The sequence below is a fragment of the Mauremys mutica genome, chromosome 12 (assembly GCF_020497125.1).
Source record: "Mauremys mutica isolate MM-2020 ecotype Southern chromosome 12, ASM2049712v1, whole genome shotgun sequence".
Taxonomy (NCBI): domain Eukaryota; kingdom Metazoa; phylum Chordata; order Testudines; family Geoemydidae; genus Mauremys; species Mauremys mutica.
Genome location: NC_059083.1, coordinates 46,436,830 through 46,459,409, shown reverse-complemented (window position 1 = coordinate 46,459,409; position 22,580 = coordinate 46,436,830). Strand labels below are relative to the sequence as shown.

Below are 22,580 nucleotides of genomic sequence, written 5' to 3'. Positions count from 1 at the left end.
CTATTTGAGAATCAGGCCGGGAAAATGTCCCAACTGCGCCAGTTAGCTTTGCAAAACCGAATGGCTTTAGACATAATGTTAGCAGCCCAGGGAGGAACTTGCGCCCTCATAAATGAAGAATGCTGTGTTTTTGTAAATGACACCTACCCTGACACCTTTCAACGTACCAAACATCTAAGGGAAATGGCTAAGAACTACTCCTCTGGCCAGCCACCTTATGATTGGTGGGGAGCCTTATGGAATTGGCTGCCTGGATTTGGGTGGGTTAAAAAACTCCTGGTGGGTATTGTTGGGGCCATAGTAATCCTTATAATACTGTGTTGCTGTATTCAGTGTGTCCCCTCCCTCATATACTCATGTGGGTCAGTTTATTCTTTTCCTACTTCAGCCAAAGGCCTTACTCTCTTCGAGTTGGCCCAGGCTGAAATTGCCAAGCGGCCCTTGGCTCCTTAAAATGGGGTGTAGCTTTTGGTAAATAGTTATCCCAAAGCTACAAATGGAGGAATGTTGAGTCTGAACTTTTGATGATCTGAAACTTAACCCAGACTTGATGTCTCTGTCTGAAACTTTTAATCAAAGCTCTGACCTGCGAACTACTCATGACACCCCCCCTCCCCTTAAGTAGCCATCTCCCCTTTTGTCTTTTTAAATTTACATTTTAACCTGTTTTATCCTGTAGAATCTTGATTGATTATGCATGACCATTATGATCTGTTAATCACTTTGTTTACTTCTGTGTATAAATATTGATGCTCACCCCTAATAAACTCGCCACACTTACTCCGAAGCCTTTTAAGCTAAGGATAGTGTGAGCCCGTTGATCAACGAATTGGTGTCTGGTCTCTGACAGATTGTGAGCCCCATACCAACTCCGCACGAACTCGGGTGCTGGAGAGGTGAGTAAGGACTTGCTTTTTACCTAACAGTGCCGGCAGCCCCGTGGGTCAGATCCAAAGCCCTGACGGGCCACATCCAGCCCGAGGGCCGGTTCGCCCACCCCTGGCATACAGCGAAACACACAGTGTGTGCAGACACAAAGATCAAGCCTGAAGCCGAGCCGAACAGGCCACTCCGATAGCTGGGGATGGACCATGAACGCAGCCTTGGCGCTGCTTGAGCTGAAGGGAGGAGGTCGGGCCATGACCCCTGTCATAAGTAGTTAGTTAAGGGTTAAGGTCTACCTGTAAAGGGTTAACACAGACCTGGTGAAACACCTGACCAAAGGACCAATCAGGGAAGAGAATTTGAAAATCCCAGAGAGCGGGAACTTGGGTCTCTGTGTTCTTTGTTCTGAGTTCTTAGCCGTCTGGACCTACACCAGACCAGACGCTTAACCAAGTCTGCTCATCTTTCTGAACTAATTTCTTCTATTCAAGCTAGTGAGTATTAAAAGAACTGGGTAATTGCATATAAGAATCCTGTGTCTGCAATTCTGTGTGTTTGCATTGATTATTCGTAATTTTGCCTGTATTGTTTGTACTGAGGAAAAGGGAGAAATTTCTCCAGGGATTAATAAGATTAGACCCTATGAATGTCTGTCTTGGATTCATAGAGATTGTGTATTTTTTCTCTTCTTTCTTTTATTCTTTTAATAAACTCTTTTAAGTTCAGGACTTGGTTAAGTTCCTTACCTGTGGATTCAGGGGAAGGAAGCTAGGCACCACTCGGTGGAGACAAGGGTTGTCTCCAAGCAGAGAGAGAGCAGGAGAGGGAGGGGGGAAGTGGGCTGCTTCCCTGTGTGTAGAGATTCAAGGGGTTTGAATCTGGGTTCCCCAGGGGAAGCTTGGGGGACAGGCAGTGTGTCAGACACTTTAACCTGACTGGTGGCAGCGCAAAGGAGACCTACCCTAAGGGTTAGGGTGGGGGAAGAATACATGCGGGTCCCCATCTTTGAACCCACAAGCTCAAAGTGGGGGTGAGATCCCATGACATGGTGGCAGCGGAGTTTCGAATCCATTGTTAGAAGGAGTTTTTTCAGCTGGGCTACGCTGAAGGAAGCTATTCTCTTCTTCTAGAGCAGGAAAGCAACCTGAGAGAAGAGGTAGTTTACTAGTCTTCTGTTTCTAAGTGGTATTGTTAGAAGCAGTTCCAGCAGTTTGGCTGGAGGGAATTAAGTTTCCAGCAGGCTTTGGTGAAAGCAGTTTCTTTCGGGTGGCATAGAAAAGCACCTTGGAGGAAAAGAAAGTGTGTGCATTCCTTAGGTGGGGGGAAGTGCCCTCACAGGTTGCAAGGAGGTGTGTCCCTCCTTTGTGTGATCAGGATTCCTTGGGTGGGGGGAGTGCTCCTCCGAGCTCATCCCGTCCAACAGGGAAAACAGGTTTGGTGAGGAGAGAGAGCTCCTGAAGCCAGTTTTTTTGTCCTGTGACTTTTGAAATGCAGAAGCCAGGAAGCCGAGATTTTCACTAGTCTTTTCTCACAGAGAGACAGAGTTTTTTAGATTTTCCCTGTTGCTCAGTACAGAACAATAGAGAGTTGCAACACACAATTTGCTATACACAGAATTAATTACCCTTTCTCTACTCAAGTTATCATAAACAGGGAGGGGGTGTCCAGCACCCCAAGGCACAGATATGACGGAAACAAGTGACCAACTAGAGCTTGCTCGATTGCAAATAAAAATCCTGGAAGCCAAAGAGAGAGAACACCAGATGGCCATGGCGGCCATGGAGGCAGACCAGAAAGCCAGAGAGGCAGACCACATCAGACAAATGGAATTAAGAGAGAAAGATCTGGAAATCCAGAGGCAGGCTCTGGAAGTAGAACAGGCTAAGCAGCATAATCCACCACCCCATCCACCTACTGATCACACTTTTCGGAAAAAATTTCCCGCCTACAAGGCAGGGGATGATGTTGAGGCCTTTTTAGAAAACTTTGAGAGGGCCTGTATTGGATACCATCTTCCTAAAGACCAATACATGATGGAGCTGAGGTCACAGCTCAGCGGACAATTATCCCTTGTGGCAGCTGAAATGCCTAAAGACCAGATGGACGACTTTCCACTGTTCCTAACCAAGGCCAGACTCAGAATGGGCATCACACCTGATCACGCCCGTCAGCGTTTCAGAGCCCAGAAATGGAAACCAGAGATGTCATTTCCAGAGCACGCTGCTTACCTGGAAAGACACTATTTCTCCTGGATATCAGGATCCAAGGTTGAGGAGCTAGACGACCTACACCTCCTGATATTGATGGAGCAGTTCCTAGATGGTGTTCCTGAGAACATTAGACGCTACATCCAAGATGGTAAACCTAAAACTCTCACTGAGGCAGGAGAGATTGGAGCCAGATGGATGGCATCGGTAGACAACACGAAAGCTACTGCCAAAGGGAGCGATTCACACAAGGTACCCACCGAGACTAAACCGTACCATCGAGGGCCAATCAAGCCCACACCTACAACCCAAGCACAGTCACACCCTACCTCTTCTTCTACCTCACCAGTTTCCAGTAAACCAACACCACCCCGTGACCCATCAAGCGGGCGATGTTTTGGATGCAATGAACTGGGGCATATCAGAGCCAAATGCCCAAAGAACCTGAACCGGGTCCAACTCCTTGCACCTGCACACCAAGGAAACCCGGAATTAGATATCTCTCAAATACCCATATGCTTTAGGGAAACTTTGAGAGTGGACGGAAAGGAAGTTATCGCATGGAGAGACACTGCAGCACATGTGTCAGCTATCCACCGAACCTTCGTGGACCCCAAATTCATCAACCCGAAAACCAAAGTGACAGTTCGCCCCTTCATGTCAAAACCTGTAACATTACCTACAGTGCGTTTACCTGTCCAGTACAAGGGCTGGTCAGGGACGTGGACTTTTGCTGTCTATGACAATTATTCTGTCCCCATGATACTGGGCAACCACTTGGCCCATCACGTTGAGCCGCCAGAAACAGTGGGAGTGGTTACACGCAGCCAAGCCAGACGAGCTGCTGCACCCATACCTGTTCCTGAGCCATCCACCAAGACCCCGTCTGTGTTACCAGAGACCCAGACAGAGGTGGTGGAACCGGATCCCATGCCAACACCTACAGCAGCCATACTACATCCAGTCCCAGAACCGGAACTGGAAGAGCAACCAGCGCCAGCACCGGCGCCAGCGATTACAACTCCACCGCCAGAGGGCGACAACGGGCCTGGACTGGAAAAACCAGCACACAAGCCTACCCTAGAGGCTCAGCCGGAGCCTGAAATAACACCTCGTGGACCAGCGGAGAGCGGTTCACAGTCAACAGAAACAATCTCATCACCTACATCACTTCCAGAGGAACTGGTGTCTCCCGCCTCAAGGGAACAGTTCCAGACAGAGCAGGAAGCTGATGACAGCCTCAAGAAAGCATGGGCGGCGGCACGCAGCAACCCACCGCCTCTCAGCTCCACTAACCGATCCCGGTTCGTTGTGGACCAAGGACTTTTATACAAGGAAAGTCTTTCTGGTGGACACCAGGAGGGCTGGCATCCTCAAAAACGGTTGCTAGTTCCGACGAAGTACCGGGAAAAGCTCTTAAGCTTAGCCCATGATCATCCCAGTGGCCATGCTGGGGTGAACCGAAGCAAAGACAGGTTGGGAAGGTCCTTCGACTGGGAGGGGATGGGCAAGGACGTTGCCAAGTATGTCCGGTCTTGTGAGGTATGCCAAAAGGTAGGAAAACCTCAAGACCAGGTCAAGGCTCCTCTCCAGCCACTTCCCATAATTGAGGTCCCATTTCAGCGAGTAGCTGTGGATATTATGGGTCCTTTCCCAAAAAAGACCCCCAGAGGAAAGCAGTACATACTGACTTTTGTGGACTTTGCTACCAGATGGCCGGAAGCAGTAGCTCTAGGCAACACCAGGGCTCAAACGGTGTGCCAGGCCTTAACTGACATTTTTACCAGGGTGGGTTGGCCCTCTGAGATTCTTACAGATTCGGGAACAAATTTCCTATCAGGGACCATGAAAGACCTGTGGGAAACTCATGGGGTGCATCATTTGGTTGCCACCCCGTACCACCACCAAACTAATGGCCTAGTGGAAAGGTTTAATGGAACATTGGGGGCCATGATCCGCAAATTCGTCAATGAACACTCCAATAATTGGGATCTAGTGTTACAACAGTTGCTGTTTGCCTACAGGGCTGTTCCACATCCCAGTTTAGGATTCTCACCATTCGAGCTGGTGTATGGCCATGAGGTTAAGGGGCCATTACAGCTGGTAAAGCAGCAATGGGAGGGGTTTACACCTCCTCCAGGGACTAACATTCTGGACTTTGTAAGCAACCTTCAAAACACCCTCCGAGACTCTTGGGCCCTTGCTCGAGAGAACTTAAGAGATGCTCAAGCAGAGCAAAAGGTCTGGTATGACCGACATGCCAAGGAGCGGTCCTTCAAGGTAGGAGACCAGGTCATGGTCTTGAAGGCGCAACAGGCCCATAAGATGGAAGCGTCCTGGGAAGGACCATACATGGTCCAGGAGCGCCTGGGAGCTGTTAACTACCTCATAACATTCCCTGATTCCTCTTTAAAGCCTAAAGTGTTTCATGTTAACTCTCTAAAGCCCTTTTATCCCAGAGAATTACAGGTCTGTCACTTTACAGTTCAGGAAGGAGATGACACCGAGTGGCCTGAAGGTGTCTACTACGAAGGTAAAATAAATGGTGGTGTGGAAGAGGTGACCCTCACCACAACCCTGCAACGTCTGCAGCGTCAACAGATCAAGGAGCTGTGCACTCACTTTGCGCCCTTGTTCTCAGCCAACCCAGGACGGACTGAGCAAACCTGCCACTCCATTGACACAGGTAATGCTCACCCGATTAGGACCCCACCCTACAGGGTGTCACCTCATGCCAAAGTTGCTATTAAACAGGAGATTGACAACATGTTGGAGATGGGTATCATCCGCCCTTCTACCAGTGCATGGGCATCTCCAGTGGTTCTGGTTCCCAAACCAGATGGGGAAATACGCTTTTGTGTGGACTACCGTAAGCTCAATGCTGTAACTCGTCCAGACAACTATCCAATGCCACGCACTGATGAGCTATTGGAAAAGTTGGGACGTGCCCAGTTCATCTCTACCATTGATTTAACCAAGGGATACTGGCAGGTACCACTAGATGAAACCCGCCAGGGAAAAATCTGCCTTCATCACCCATGCAGGGGTGTATGAGTTTACTGTGCTTCCATTCGGACTGCGGAATGCACCTGCCACCTTCCAAAGGCTGGTGGATGGTCTACTAGCAGGATTGGAAGACTGTGCAGTTGCATACCTCGATGATGTGGCCATTTTCTCTGATTCATGGCCTGAACACCTAGAACATTTGAAAATGGTTTTTGAGCGCATCAGGCAGGCAGGACTAACTGTTAAGGCCAAAAAGTGTCAAATAGGCCAAAACAGAGTGACTTACCTAGGACACCAGGTGGGTCAAGGAACCATCAACCCCCTACAGGCCAAGGTGCAGGCTATCCAACAGTGGCCTGTCCCAAGATCAAAGAAACAGGTCCAATCCTTCTTAGGGTTGGCCGGATATTACAGGCGATTTGTACCACACTACAGCCAAATCGCTGCTCCACTAACTGATCTGACCAGGAAAACCCAGCCAAATGCAGTTAAGTGGACTGATGAGTGTCAGGAAGCCTTTATCCAGCTTAAGGCGATGCTCATGTCTGACCCTGTATTAAGGGCCCCGGACTTTGACAAACCCTTCCTAGTTACCACCGATGCATCTGAACGTGGGGTAGGAGCGGTACTAATGCAGGAAGGACCGGATCACAACTTCCATCCTGTCGTGTTTCTCAGCAAGAAGCTGTCTGAGAGGGAAAGCCACTGGTCTGTCAGTGAAAAAGAGTGTTACGCCATTGTGTATGCCTTGGAAAAGCTACGCCCATACCTTTGGGGACGGCAGTTCCAGCTACAAACCGATCATGCTGCACTAAAGTGGCTTCATACTAACAAGGGAAACAACAAAAAACTTATCAGATGGAGTTTAGCTCTCCAAGACTTTGATTTTGAAATTCAACACATTTCAGGAGCTTCCAACAAAGTTGCTGATGCACTCTCTCGTGACAGTTTCCCAGAATCTAGTGGCTAAAAAGTGTTCTTTACATGTTATATGCTTAGTAGTATATGTAATAGTGCATGTGTTTATTACTCTGTTGGTTTTGCAGTTTAGGAGGAAATCGCCGCCAGTGGATCCCACTGTGACGATTTGGGGGGCGTGTCATAAGTAGTTAGTTAAGGGTTAAGGTCTACCTGTAAAGGGTTAACACAGACCTGGTGAAACACCTGACCAAAGGACCAATCAGGGAAGAGAATTTGAAAATCCCAGAGAGCGGGAACTTGGGTCTCTGTGTTCTTTGTTCTGAGTTCTTAGCCGTCTGGACCTACACCAGACCAGACGCTTAACCAAGTCTGCTCATCTTTCTGAACTAATTTCTTCTATTCAAGCTAGTGAGTATTAAAAGAACTGGGTAATTGCATATAAGAATCCTGTGTCTGCAATTCTGTGTGTTTGCATTGATTATTCGTAATTTTGCCTGTATTGTTTGTACTGAGGAAAAGGGAGAAATTTCTCCAGGGATTAATAAGATTAGACCCTATGAATGTCTATCTTGGATTCATAGAGATTGTGTATTTTTTCTCTTCTTTCTTTTATTCTTTTAATAAACTCTTTTAAGTTCAGGACTTGGTTAAGTTCCTTACCTGTGGATTCAGGGGAAGGAAGCTAGGCACCACTCGGTGGAGACAAGGGTTGTCTCCAAGCAGAGAGAGAGCAGGAGAGGGAGGGGGGAAGTGGGCTGCTTCCCTGTGTGTAGAGATTCAAGGGGTTTGAATCTGGGTTCCCCAGGGGAAGCTTGCGGGACAGGCAGTGTGTCAGACACTTTAACCTGACTGGTGGCAGCGCAAAGGAGACCTACCCTAAGGGTTAGGGTGGGGGAAGAATACATGCGGGTCCCCATCTTTGAACCCACAAGCTCAAAGTGGGGGTGAGATCCCATGACAACCCCACATCCCCTCCATCATGGGCAGAGGGAAGCACAGGCTGCACCTGCTGCTGGATTCGATCAGCATCTGCCCTGTCCCAAGGCTGCCCAGAGCCCCTGGGGAATCTGTCCTAGCCCCAGAGCCAGGCAAGGAGTCCCAGTCCCACTCCAGCCCACAGAGGGGAACAGAGAGAGACACACACAATCCCAAACCAGAAGCACACAGCCCCAGAGACGCACAATCCTCCCACACATTCATCCCCACGACCCTCCTGGGTAACAACACTGGGCTCCTACCAGGTACTGTGAGCTTCTCTTCTCTCCAGTCAGTTTCCATCCCAGGAGCTTTTCTCTCTCTTTTTTCAGAGCCTGCAGTCGGGTCTGAAATTGTTCCTGGGCAAAGACAAATGGGAGCAGCGGGGGGGTGTTAATTTTTTTTCTTTTGGAGCATGAGGAGCAATGATTTCCCCCTCTCCCCCTGCAATAATGTTGCTGCAGGGATTTACGTTTCCAGCTTATTTACAGCAGCTGGCCAGGAGAGCACCCACATGGCAACTCAGGCCAGGCCATGGATGCTGCAGGAACTGGGGGAAAACAGCAGGTAGCAGAGGAGAGCTAGTTCATTCTGACACCTGGGGGCTAGGAGCACAAACTGGGTTTCATCATCTGTCCACCAGTCAGGAGCTCTAACTACACCACTGCCTCACCTCACATCCCTCAGCATCTTTTTGGGACCAAGAATCAAGTTATTTCTCCATTGGTTTGAAAGGACTGAAGCAGAGCGTGGAAGGATAAATTCCCAGAGTCTGACTGAATCTTTTCAAAGATCTCAGGATTTTAGAACGGTGGGGGCTGGTAGTGCTGGTTCCGGTGTGTCCCGCTCAGCAGGAACGTGGGTTGGAACAGAAATATTAGCTCAGGAAAAGGGAATCACAAGAGAATGAATATTTTCCCCTACCCACTTCTGGAAATTGGTCCTCACATCAGAGCAGAGATCCATGTGTAACGTTCTAAATCTTTATCACAACACTGTAGTTAGCAAAAAAAACAAAAAAAACCATCCTTTATGACAGCAGGACATAGGAGTTCTGTGACACTAGAAGGAAACCCAAACATTGGAAGTCTGGGAACCCACAGTTATGGCCGCAGGCTACATGGTGTCTGCATGAGCAGCTGTACTATGGGCCTGGAAATAGATTTGAAAAACCCCTAGGTGCAAATACTGATTCTGGGTGGAGATTTCCTACCTTGTACTCCTGGGCAGCCTCCTCTATGGGAACCACCGTGTGAGATCTGTGAGCCTTGGATTTATCACACACCACGCAGATGGGGGTTTGATCCTCCCCACAAAAGAGTTTCAGAGCTTCCTGGTGCCTCTCACACACTCTCTCTCCCTCAGGCTCTGTAACCGCCTGGAACCTCAGGCGTTTCACTAACTCCACCACGTTCCCCAGCTGTCTGTTGGGCCGCAGGTTTCTCTGCTGGGTGGTTTCTCTGCACTGGGGGCAGGAGAAGTTTGTTTCTAACTCCCCCCAGCACTGGCTGATGCAGGCCCGGCAGAAGTTGTGCCCACACTCGATAGTCACCGGGTCTGTGAAATACTCCAGGCAGATGGGACAAGAAAGTTCATCCCGGAGACTTTCCGCAGGGCTCTCTGCAGCCATGGCTTCTGGCAGGAAGGGTAACAAAAAGTTACTTTCAATTTCCAGCTGTCTGGGACAGAAATTGGGTGTCTCCCTTCCTGGCTCTGTCTCATTGGCTGACCTAGAATCAGCTGTGTCTGTGAGTTCTCCCAGCCCCTGGGGGTTCTGATGAGAAATGGGACCCTCTCTCTGCTGGGAAGAGTGCTCATCTCAAAAATAAATACATGAAAGCTGAGTTAAAAAGTTGCTAACCATATCCCTTATTTTTATTACTAGGGCACATTTTTAAAATAGTGAGTCTACTTCAAAGGGCAATTCATTCCCTCTCTGCCTGTGTGCATGCAGCCACCGTATAAAATGCAGCAAAGGAAGAGGATGGAAAGATTGGGGGAGGTTTGGAAGCCCATGAAGCATGTAAACAGAAAAAAGAAGTATTAATGTACCCACCTGAGCTCCCTTCCCCATTCCCAGTGGGTTATGTGTCTGGGCTTGTCTGGAACTGGAAGAACTCCGGGTTGTTTGCAGGCAACCTCAGTGAGCTCAGGGGGAGGGATAGCTCAGTGGTTTGAGCATTGGCCTGCTAAACCCAGCGTTGTGAGTTAAATCCTTGAGGGGGCCATTTAGGGATCAGGGCAAAAATCTGTTTGGGGATTGGTCCTGCTTTGAGCAGGGGGTTGGACTAGATGACTTCCTGAGGTCCCTTCCAACCCTGATATTCTATGAACATCACTGGGTGCTGCTGAATTTCCTTCCTCCAGGTGTTCAGAGTGGGGGTGTTGTCTGTGCCAAGCATGATGGGCCCAGAAGTCAGCCTCTGCAAGACCATTGGTCTCCTTTGCCTAGTGGTACAACTCCCAGAATTTCTTCCCCTTTGTCTGGCATTGCTGCTCTTCTCTGTCCTACCTCAATGTCTGGCTCGCCTTTGAAATGTGAGAATAGACACCTTTATGTCTGCGGGGATTCTGTAGCAGGGCTTGCACTGCTCCCCACCCCAACACAGGCTGAAGACATCTACTCCAGGGTGTCACGACTCAACCCATGGACTGGGACCAAAAATTGGATCACCAGAATGTTTCAAAGGGTCGCATGGCAGCTCCTATCTCATGGGACTGGCTGGGCTCACCTCCCTGCTCCAGGCACCGCAACCTCTGGGGTCCCAGCACCACTCAGTTTGGCCCAGCCATCATGGTAACAGGAGTCCGGGTAAGCCAAACCTGAGTGAGTGGCCCTGCAAGCCCATGAGCCAGGGCACAACTCCACTCACACAGATTGGGTCCAGTCAGGGGGGGATGGGGAGGAAACCAAGCAGCGCTGTAACCCCGGAGGTTGCAGTGCCCAGAACGGAGAGCCAAGCCCAGCCAGCCCCACAGCACAGGAGATGCAGAAGCCACCACTATGCGGTGAGTGCCTGGCTGGACCCTACCCCCCCGGAGGGCAGGATCTGACCAAAACCACCCTAGGGTCTCCACCCCCAGACTATTTACTGGGTCACAACAGGCTATAAACATTGACAAATGGCTCCTGAGCCCAAAAAGGTTGAGAACCACTGGGCTAAGACTTCTTTCCTGGACCAGATGGCAACAGGACCTTTAGCTGGAGCAGCAGATAGAGCCACACCTGAGCTCACCAAGGTGGGCTGCAGGGACAGAGGTATTTCCAAAACACACGGGCTAAAGTTGCGGGAGTGGGAGGTTCCAGCCACTGTGACCCCTTGGCAGGAGGGTTCCAAATTGTGAACAGAGCAGTCACCTGGGCAGCCACAGGGACATTGCTGGAGGGTTGTTTTTGCTGGTACCCGTCCTGCAGCCCCCACACCGGCGTCATACTGGACAAACAGGGCCAGGAGAGGGCTTATGTCATTTGCAGTGGTAGTTTTACTTCATCAGGGTTTTAGTGACAGGACTCAAAATTGAGCATGTAGGCGGGCAAGGATGTGCCAAAATAAGGCAAATGTTACTGGTAAAGCTTTGGTGAGTAGGCCTACATTAAGGCTGCGCACCTGCTTGGTGTGTGGAGCAGCACCATAACTGTTGTTTTCATTAGCCTCTACACGCCACAGCAGCCACTTCCTCACTCACATGCTTAGTCTGTCCTATGATAACAGGAGTTGAGTGTTACTACACCAGGGCCTGGTCTACACTACGTGGTTGGGTCGACATAAGCTGCTTTGCGTCAATCTGGGTGTGGAAGTGTCTTCACTTAAATTCGGCTCCGGCTGACATAAGTGCCTCTCTACGCTGACATAAGAACACCACCGTCTCAAGTGGTTTCATGTCACAGGCGATGTAGTTAGGTTGCTTACGTCGACTGTTACTGGCCTCCAGGAGCCATACCACAATGCCCCCTACTGACAATCCAAGCGATACAAGCGCTCCTGGTGGGAGAGCCATTGCCTTTCTTTTCTCTTCTTTTAATTTAAGAGCAGCTACACAAGAAAGAGAAAGAATGAAGCTCCACTGATTTACTCCCCCTGGAACTCTTGCCCATGGAGCAACACCAACGTGCAGCAGAGGGGGATCTGGCCCCTCATTGAATGAGATGGCCACCCACTTAGCGGCAGGGAGGAATTTGGTCCATTGCCCTTAAACAGAAATGGCTACAGCTACCCATGGAGAGTCTGGCCCATGTGTCTTGGCCTCATTAAGAATGTCTGAGACATGATCCCTTGGCCCTGGTTTGTGTGTGGTGTTTTAATTCCACCAGTTGCCTTTGCCCAAATCCCACAGGCTTTCACAGTCATTTGCTCATTGATCTGAACAGCAGGAGACTGGAGTCTGACAGGACTTCTCTCTCCTCCAGCCTCAGCTTCCCGATCTCCTGCCTGCTCATCCTAGGGGTTCACCCCATGGCCACTACCTCACAAACCTGCAGCCACTTGGCTCTCTGCGCGTCCTGTTGAAAGAATTGCAGAGAAGAAACCTCAGGGCCCCTCCAGGGAAAAGCAGAGCTGGAGGAGACAAGGGCAGTGCTAGGACACGTCCCCTCTGATTGGCTTTGTAGTTATTTCATACATTGGTTTAATGCAAGAGATCATATCCCCCTAGTGGCCAGCCCCAGTCACAAACAACCAGCTCATGGCTCGCCGTTCAAAGATGTTACTGCTTCAAGGCAAGGGGTCGGGGCTTGTGATTTCAGGGCTGAAGTTCCTACTTTAGATCCCCACTGGTAACAGTGACATGTGTGTCCGCAGCCACGCTCTGTTACTGTTACACAGACAGGAACTTTGAACCTCCTATCTGCCTAGCTTCTTCTGACCGACAAGCAGAGTGACCACTTTTGCTGCATAGAAACAAGGGAGACCACATGAAAGATAAGGGGCAATTCTTTATTTTCAAGGACATTTTAGGCAAATACCATTTCCCGTAGCACATCACGCACGTTTCTCTCAAGAGTTAATTCCTACTGCCCTTAAATATACAATGCAATCATCATCATCAATTTAATGCTGACTGTGGTCAAGGGACATCCCTTTAAATAAGGGATGGGTGGCCACCCTAAGGGACACATCAATGAAATAAGAGACAGGCCCTTGATATAAGGGATGGGTGGTCACCCTACCTATAAAGCTAGTTCAGCTGGTGGCCCATGGGCCAGATCCACCCACAGGACAATTCTGTCTGGTCCCCGAACGCATCCGTCCCTGCAACAGACCAGCTCTACAAAATAGTATCCTCAGCATGGCATGACCTCTCATACACCATACGAGTGAGGTCATGACCTCACACATACTGTACGTGAGGGGTCAGGACGCCATTTTGTAAAGCACAAACCATACATTCAAGGTCTCGAACAGATGATGATGCCCTTTAGTTTCTGAACACGGCCAGTAGAGGTGCCGCACAACTACATATGTGACGCTGGTCTATACAAAGTATAAACCAGTAGCTAGCTACATGTCCCGGGCTGGGAAATTCAGATCCAACAGACTCTGGGTGAAAGCACCTGAATGTGGCCTAGCAGAGGCATGATCATTACTGTTGTTGCAATTCCAATGGCCTATAACCCACCTTGACCCCACCGAGCATGTCAGTAAAAAGCAAACAAACCCCACACTGGTGAATCAACTAGTTCTGATGGCTCCTGGGTTTATTGCTATATTTTACCCAGCAGGAGACGAGAATTTGCTAAATTCTAGAAAACTCTCATCAAAAGTGAAGATTAACCATTTTCTCCTGTCCCTCCCCTGCCCCAAAGATTTGCCACCTGTACTGTCCTCCCTCACCCAGGACAACAACTCTTGCTCTCTGACCACACAGAATGCTAGAGTACTCCGGGATCATAGAGAACAGTGACAAACAGGCTGGTCCATGTCCCTGAGGGTTGGGTGGTTTTGTTTGGTTGGTGTTTTGGAGGGGGGAGAACAGGTCACCAGCCCACTCTAGATTCCAGGGTGTAGAAATGAGGGTGCCAGAGGCTAGAGAAGCCCATTTCATAGCCTGCAGGCAGACAGATAACCCTGTGTATCAGGAACAGAGTCTCAACTCGGTTTCAGGTTCACTGCCCCAGAAACAGAACCAAGGGCGGATTCTCTCCCCCTTGAAAGACGCTGGTGGGAAAGTGAAGACTGGGGCCTTGTTGTGAGCACTGAAAAATGCCACCCGCCCCTCGTCACAGTCCACACAAACCCGGATCCTGCTGGGGACCCAGCCCACTGACACTGTGGTCTCAGAGGAGGTGCGAGCCTGATATCGATCCCCATGCAGCCACTGCACAGCCCAGATCCCCTCCTTAGGGTTAAAAGTCAACCCCCGCTTCCTCCTCACAGACTCTCTGGCCACCCCCACAGCACAGTATCGCCCAGCCTCCACCTCCACCTCCCAGCAATGTCTCCCTGAGGTGAATCCCTCACAGCCCAGCACGCAGCGTGCAGTGTCAAATCTCTCAGGGTTGTTGGGCACTTGCTGCCGTGTCTCCCCCAGTCTCACACTTTTCTGATCCGCAGACAGGATGAGTTGGGGATGAGCCGTGTCTGGATCCAGAGTCACTGGACAGAGAGAATCAGAGTGTTAGAGGCAGAGCTCAGCCCTGGGGGAGGTTGGGACCATTTCTCACATTCCCCAGCAGCCCCGTCCTGGCTGGGACCCTCCCTGATTTCCTGCCTCTCTGTCCTGGGTCTCAGGGAGCTGCCTCTGTGCTGGGGCTGAGCAGGGATTTCACCGCGGCTCCCACCTCCCAGGGCCTAGAGGTGCAGTTGGAGATGCAGAAACTGCAGCTATATCTCTTCCCCTGCTGCATCTCCCTGCTCCCCGTGTTGTGGCTCTCCACTCTCAGCAGCAGGGACAGGCAGCAGAGCCTGGGGTGGGACCAAGGAGGCATCAGCCTCAGCAGCCTCTTGGGGAGACACCCCCAGTCAGAGGGAATCAAGGAGGCAGCAGAGAGGGGAGCACGAACCCCAGTGCAGCTGGGACAAGGGGCGGAGGCAGTAGCCCTGGGTGGAATCAGGCAGGAGGGAGTTGGTGGGTACATCAGAGCAGGGCCCCCAGCCCATGGCGAATGGGAGAGGAGGAGGCCTAGTTGGCAACCCAAGAACTCAGGGGGAAGGGAGAGGTGGGAGCCACAAGGAGAGACAGAGAAGGCGGTGATGTCATATGGACACACCGAGGAAGGGTCAGACCAGGCACCGACCCCCTCAGCATAACAGAGGAGTCAGAGCCCTCACTCAGGCAGTACATCGCACACCAATTAAGGGGTTAATAATATATTGGAGTGCTTAAGGCCAGCCCCCTCCCCTGCAATGCTCACTCTCTATAGATGAGGGGCCTCTGTTTTGTTCGATCTCAGAAGCGTCTTCCTCAAGTGAATCCCGCGCCACAAACACAAACTGTCCTTTTCTCTCAATCCATCTAAAACCCCACCCATTCCATTACCCCCTTTTTCCAGAGATCCACTTACTTGCTGTCTGCAATTCAAACATCAGAGCGTCTAGGGAGGAGAGGGAGAGAAAGAGATTGCATGGTATCAAAATTAGGTTTCATGCAGGATTTCTACAATTAATCAGAATAACTGTGCTTTAGTTCTGGGCCACGAACAGAGAGAAAAAGGCAGAGAGACCCAGAGAGAGAGAGAGAGAGAGAGAGAGAGTGTAAAATTCGCCCATATGGAGATGGGCCAGTATCAGGCTTACGGACCCCTTTCAGCACTAATAACATGGTTATAAACACGGCTTATGTGGCATTTAGTGTTTCTCGCCTTTCTACAAGAGAAAATTCCTAGACAGGTGAGACTGGAATGAAACAGAGTCAGGAAGAGAAGATGGAGCCCTTTGCATTAGCACAGAGTTTCAGTCAACCAAGTACTTTGCAGTCCTCAAGAATTAGGGTAAGGGAGGCGACAATGAATCACATTCGGACTATTGTTATTTCGCCATAAATATCTTATATCTTGGGGGACATTTCTTAGCTAATTCAAAACTTTGTCTATATTTCTTCCATGTTCTTTAAATTGGGTTTTACATTCGCAGCTAATTGGACAGGGCCCGTTTCCGCCAACATTCACAGGGATCAGACTCCATTTTCCTTTTTCAGTCCTTGCTCAGTACCTTGGAATTTCTTCAGAGGCTCCTTTAGTACAATGTTTTTCTGGGTAAAATCACCAAGTCGCTTTGCCAGATCAGGAGAAATCTCCACTGGCTGCTGGAACTTCCCCTGTTCGCACCTGGAGAGAAACAGAATTCTCTAATTGATTGATTGTAAATCACGATTTTATCCTCATTTCAGATGAATTTCATGCCCGTGAAACCTGCTGAACTGCAGGGCCTGGAGGTTGGATTGTTCTATGTATCCCGGCCTCAGAGCAGGTACCGCTCAGGCAAGGGCAGCACAAGCTTCACCCGCAGCAGCCCAATTTGTTTCCAGCATGACCTGGCGAGAGACGACATCGAGGGGAAGTGAAGCGGGCAGATGGGCCAACAAGCTGCACTGACTCCGCTACGCTTTGTGGTGTGCACACCTGCCCAGTCAGAAATGGATTGAGACCACTTACCCCAAATCACCTCACCAGGGCACCAAACAGACACAAGCTGGACATATTTGAACACTGCTGCTCTGGAAGGGTCCATATTCCCGTTCCCCGGGACACACGAGATTTAATGAATCTATTCGGGTCTATTAACTTGCCCTCATGCTTCATCATCTCAGCGTCTCGAATAAAGAACATCAATCCCAGGAGTAACGTCAGCAGAGGGGGGATTTGGATCTGAGGGGTGACCCTGCCCCACACAGTTGGCCGTGGTGCCCTGAGGAGATGTGGGCCTCACATGGCGCTCAAACCCCTCCCCCGCACAGTGATGTTTCCCTGGGAGTGAGACGGAGCCATGTACCTGCTCAAGGTGCTTCTGACGTCCTAGAGAGGGGGAGACAGAGAACAAAGAGTTCAGTTACCAGTGAGAACCACGAGAAGGAAGTCGGCTGGTGGAGAAGAGGCTGGGGTGGGCCATACTGTGATCCTGGTTCAGGGGTGTTGGTGGTGTCATGGGGAGAACGGCAGCTGGCTTGGCATGATTTCCAAACCACAGTCCCCCTTTCTCTCCGTGAAACGGGGATCACATTATTTAAATAATATTTCCCTCCATCAGGAGTGCAGAAGAATTCATGTGTGTTATTAACGGGCTCCGCTCCCGCAGGGATGTGGGCCAGACATGGACCCAGAACACTGTAAAAAAGACCATTAAAATCTAAACCCTACAATAGGGCCCCTCTCCCAGGATCCTTCAATCCGTAACAACACAAGAACGGGTTGTGTCCCTGACCATCTTGGCTAACAGCCATTTATGGACCTATCCTCCATGAACTTATCTAATTCTTTTTTTAATCCTGTTATACATTTGGCCTACACACCATCCCGTGACAATGAGTTCCACAGGTTGACTGTGAGGTCTATGAAGAAGCACGTCTTAATGTTTGTTTTGAACCTGCTGCCTTTTCATTTCATTGGGTGACTTTCTCCGCACCATCATGATTTCATAGACCTTCATCATATCCCCTCTTAGTCACCTCCTTTCTAAGCTGAACACTCCCAGTCTTTTAAATCTCTGCTCAAATGGAAACTGTTCCATACCCCTAATCAAATTACTAATAATACAAAGGAGAATAATAAAACAGAAGCAAGTGATAGTGATCATAAACCAGAGAATTCACATTTTAACAAAACAGTTCCTAACAATAAAATGAGGTACCATTAAAGAGAGAGTGAGAGAGAAGATTCCTACGTAAAAATTAGAAACAGTGAGTTCCACTGTAGTGTTAGGATCCTGCACTCCAAGCCATATGGGTCTCCCCATTCATCCATTTCCCAAATATCTCCAAGGATCTGAGGTCCCACCTGCAGGAATTCACTTGCTGGCTGCTGGCACTTCCCCTCCATCTCGCTGATCAGCTCGCTGAGACGGGAAATCTCCGCGGAGAGTTTGGTGATATTTTCACCCTGCAGCTTCACAATCTCCTTCTCCAGCTCTCCCAGTCGGGCCAGCAGGATTCGCTCTTCTTCCTCCAGAAATTGGTGCAGCTGCTTAAATTGAGACACAATTTTCTCTCTCTCAGCTTCTGTCTTTCCCTGTAAAGAAGAGGCACAAACAGGGAAAGGGCACATCATGGACACACCGACAGGCAGGGGAGATTTCACACAGCCCTGTGTCAGAAGGAGGGGGAAATGTCTAAATATTTAGCACCTCAAAAGCAGACAGAAACTTTCCCCATTTGCCCAGAGAGAAGATTTTCCTAGAAAGTCCCACCTCAGCCTAAATTCCCTTCCCCTCTGACATGGTTTCTTTCTGTTGCGATCAGTGACCTGTGACAATCTAAGTCCTTTCAGCCGTAGAAAGGGCAGGATTCAGAGGTACATTCGCAGAGACTTCCTGAGAGAGACTGAACGGGGTACAGAAAACAAAATTAAAAATAAGAAAACAAACCAAAACTCTCAAGTTTTACTGAGGAAGCTCCCAATATTCACATGCCCCAGAAGGATGCTCAGCCGCACCTCTGAAGAGACATGAGAATTCAGTCTCTAGAAAACTAACTGTGTTAGTGCAGAGCTCAGGATCTCTAGTGCAGCCCCAGGCCATAAACTTAAACCATGAAATCAAGAATGAAGCAAAGACAAACACAGCTCTGAAATCAAGGGAATGCAGAGTTAAGGTCGCGCCTCCCACACCACACTCCCACCCAACCTTAACTCTGCCCCCTTTCCACAGCTGCCTGCTACCACTCCGCACACTGGCTTGAGGTGAACCTGTCTCCTCGAGCATGCTCACATCACTTTCCCATGTGCGTATCCAAGATGTACGCGTATTTACAGAGACTGAAAGCCCTTTAATAACTTCTAAGGTGCTGCTTCCCTGGTGTGGTCCTGGGTGCCGGTTGCTAGCCAAGGTGAAATCCAATCAGACCCAGCTCAGTTGGGGCTGATCGGCGCTATGATCTGAGTCATAGGCGGGCACAGAAAAGTTATGAGAATGGGAGACAAATTGATTGTCAGGTTCTTTCCGTCTGAGCCCTTCACCTCTGCAGCCCCTTGGCCACATGACTCTGATTCAGCCCAATAACCCTGTCTCATGCCTGGATGGGGCACAGTGATTTTCCAAGACAATGTCAGGGTGCAGGTGGGTTTCAGAGCCCTGTGAAACCATCAGCACTTAGCATGAGAGCTTGGCTGTCACTCAGCTGTTGATTCTCTAGTGCTCATCTATAATAGAGAGAGAGAGACAAGGGGTTCAAGTGATATCTTTGATTGGAGCGACTTCCATTGGTGAGAGAGAGAGAGAGAGAATCATTCAAGCCACCCAGAGGTCTCCAGCCCAGACTTGAAAAAGAGGTCTGGGCAGTGTGCAAGCTTGTCTCTCTCACCAACAGAAATTGGTGCAATCAAAGATCTCACCTCCCCCACCTTGTCTCTCCAATATCCTGGGACCGACACGGCTTCAACTACACCACATAGAGCGAAACAGACAGTGTGTGCAGACACAGACAAAGATCAAGCCTGAAGCTGAGCCCAGGAGGCCTCTCTGATAGCTGGGGATGGACCATTAAGGCAGCCTTGACACTGCCAGAGCAGCAGGGAGGAGGCAGGGCCATGACCCCACATCCCATCCATCTTGGGCAGAGGGGAGCACAGGCTGCACCTGCTGCTGAATTCGATCAGTATTTGCCCTGCCTCAAAGCTGCCCGAAGCTCCTGGGGAATCTGCCCCAGAGCCAGGCAAGGAGTCCCAGTCCCACTCCAGCCCAAGGAGGGGAACAGAGACAGACACGCAGGATCCCCAATCAGCAGCACACGGCCCCAGAGAGACGCACAAACCTCCCACACTGACATTCATCCCCACGGCCTTGCTCGGTAACAACACTGGGCACCTACCAGGTACTCTGAGCTTCTCTTCTCTCCAGTCAGTTTCCACCCCAGGAGCTGTTCTCTCTCTTCCATCAGAGCCTGCAGTCGGGTCTGGAATTGTTCCTGGGCAAAGAGAAAAGGGGGAGGGGTAGTGTTGAGTTCCAAAAAAAAATAAAAAAATTGAGGAGCAATGAGCTCCCCTCCCACCCTGGCTGCCAATGCACAAACTCTAGTGCAGAGGTGAGCAAAACTACGGCCCATGGGACCCTCCTGCCCGGCCCTTGAGCTCCTGGCCCGGAAGGCTAGCCCCCGGCCCCTCCCCAGCTGTTCCCCCTCCCATACAGCCTCAGCTCACCAGCACAATGCTCTGGGCGGGGGGGGCTGCGGTGGGCAACCGTAGCACAGCCAGCTACCAGTGCTCCAGGCAGCGCAGTAAGGTGGCAGGGAGGGGTTCGATAGGGGGCAGGGGAGTTTGGGGTGGTGGTCAGGGGGTGGGGGTGTGATAGGGGTTGGGGCAGTCAGAGGGCAGGGAACGGGGGGTTGAATGGGGCAGGGGTTTCGGTAGGGGCGGTCAGGAAGGAGAGGGGGGGTTGAATGGGGCGGTGGGGGGCAGTCAGGGCCAGGGGTCCCGGGGGCAGTCAGGGAGAAGGGGTGGTTGGATGGGGCAGAAGTCCTGGGGGGGGGCACAGTCAGGGGCAGGCGATCTGGGGCGGTCAGGGGACAGGGAGGAGTGGAGGGGCAGGGGTCCTGGGGGGGCCATCAGGGGAGAGAATCAGGGGGGTTGGATGGAGGAGGGGGCCGGGCCATTCCTGGCTATTTGGGGAGGCACAGCCTCCCCTAACCGTCCCTCCATACAATTTCAGAAACCTGATGAGGCCTTCAGGCCAAAAAGTTTGCTTCCCCCTGCTCTAGTGCTCAGTAAAGATCTCTTTCCTACAACTCTGCTCTCACATTGCTGATCCTAGTAAAACAAATGGTGTCACGTTTGCTCCAAAAATACTTCATCATCTGTCCACCAGTCAGGAGCTCCGACTACACTCCTGCCTCACCTCGCATCCACCAGCATCTTTTGGGGACCAAGAATCAAGTTATTTCTCCATTGGTTTGAAATGAATGAAGCAGAGCATGGGAGGATCAATTCCCAGAGTCTGATTGAATCTTTTCAAAGATCTCAGGATTTTAGAATGGTGGGAGCTGGCAGTGCTAGCTCCGGTGTGTCCCGCTCAGCAGGAACGTGGGTTGGAACAGAAATATTAGCTCAGGAAAAGGGCATCACAAGAGAATGAATATTTTTCCCACCCCTGGAAATTGGTCCTCAAGTCAGAGCAGAGATCTATGTGTAAGGTTCAAAATCTTTATCACAACACTGTAGTTAGCAAAAAAAAAAAATCCTTTATTAAAGCAGGGTATAGGAGTGACACTAGAAGGAAACCCAAACATTGGAAGTCTGGGAACCTACCATTATGGCCGCAGGCTACATGATGTCTGCATGAGCAGCTGTACTCTGGGCCTGGAAATAGATCTGAAAAACCCTGCAGGTACAAACACTGATGCTGGGAGGAGATTTCCTACCTTGTACTCCTGGGAAGCCTCCTCTATGGGAGCCACCTTGTGAGATCTGTGAGCCTTGGATTTATCACACACCACGCAGATGGGGGTTTGATCCTCCTCGCAGAACAGTTTCAGGGCCTCCTGGTGCCTTTCACACACTGGCTCCCCTCCTGAGCCTTTGGCTGCCTGGAAACTCAGCCCTCTGGCTATTTCGATAACTCTCGCCAGTTCCCTGCTGGGCCTAAAGTTTCTCTGCTGGGCGGTTTCTCTGCACTGGGGGCAGGAGAAGTTTGTATCTGTCTCCTCCCAGCACTGGCTAATGCAGGCCCGGCAGAAGTTGTGCCCACAATGGATAGACACCGGCTCTTGGAAATACTCCAGGCAGATGGGACAAGAAAGTTCATCCCAGAGACTTTCTGCAGGGATCTCTGCAGCCATGGCTCCTGGCGGGAAGGGTAACAAAAAGTTACTTTCAATTTCCAGCCGTCTGGGACAGGAATTGGGTGTCTCCCTTTCTGGCTCTGTCTCATTGGCTGAGGTAGAATCAGCTGTGTCTGTGAGTTCTCCCAGCCCCTGGGGGCTCTGATGGGAAACGGGACCCTCTCTCTGCTGGGAAGAGTGCTCAGGGGGAAAAGCAGAGTCAGGTTAGGGGGAATGTCACTGTTTTCAAAAAAGTGAAGAGTTGACTTGAATTCTATTATTTGACTCCCAAATCCACACACCCCCTTGTTGGGCGGGGCTTTGTTCATTGCAGCAGATCTGATTTCTTAGTCTTGGGATGCTCTCCTAGCAGGGCCGGCTCAAGGTTTTTTGCTGCCTCACGCAAAAAAAAATTTGGTTGCCCCCCCACCCCAGCCCTGGGCTCCCGCTCCCCGCCCACCAGTGCCACCCCTGCTGCCCCAGCACTGGGCTCCCCCCCCCCAAAGTGACCTCCTTGTTCACCACAGCAATCCCCGTTTACACTTGCAGTGGGGATCAAACCGTTTCTCCTGTTTTTATTTCACTTTCGTATAAATCTCGCCCCCGTCCCCCGCAACCCCATCTTTAGGGCTCCAAATGCACATGGATGGCATAGGGACTAACCCTCAAACCTTGTACCCGGAAAGG

At 50.4% G+C, this 22,580-nt stretch overlaps 2 protein-coding genes across 2 annotated transcripts in view; both read right to left on the bottom strand.

The window, feature by feature from the left end:
• LOC123345777 (zinc finger protein RFP-like) overlaps positions 1-9,663 on the bottom strand; it is a 31,156-nt gene extending 21,493 nt beyond the window's left edge. The window contains exons 1-2 of the mRNA XM_044982827.1: positions 9,208-9,663; positions 8,258-8,353 (exon numbers count right to left, since the gene is read on the bottom strand). Of these exons, the coding sequence (XP_044838762.1) occupies positions 8,258-8,353; positions 9,208-9,624 (513 nt within the window). The 5' untranslated portion in view covers positions 9,625-9,663. The remainder of the gene's footprint in view (positions 1-8,257; positions 8,354-9,207) is intronic.
• Positions 9,664-12,923: 3,260 nt separating this feature from the next.
• LOC123345023 (zinc finger protein RFP-like) lies at positions 12,924-21,995 on the bottom strand. The gene is made up of 7 exons (XM_044981575.1): positions 21,495-21,995; positions 19,950-20,045; positions 17,923-18,153; positions 16,922-16,944; positions 16,142-16,257; positions 15,496-15,525; positions 12,924-14,587 (listed from the first exon to the last, which is right to left on the bottom strand). Exons 1-7 carry the CDS (start codon positions 21,909-21,911, stop codon positions 14,067-14,069), a joined length of 1,434 nt encoding a protein of 477 aa, XP_044837510.1. The 5' UTR covers positions 21,912-21,995; the 3' UTR covers positions 12,924-14,066.
• Positions 21,996-22,580: the final 585 nt, after the last annotated feature.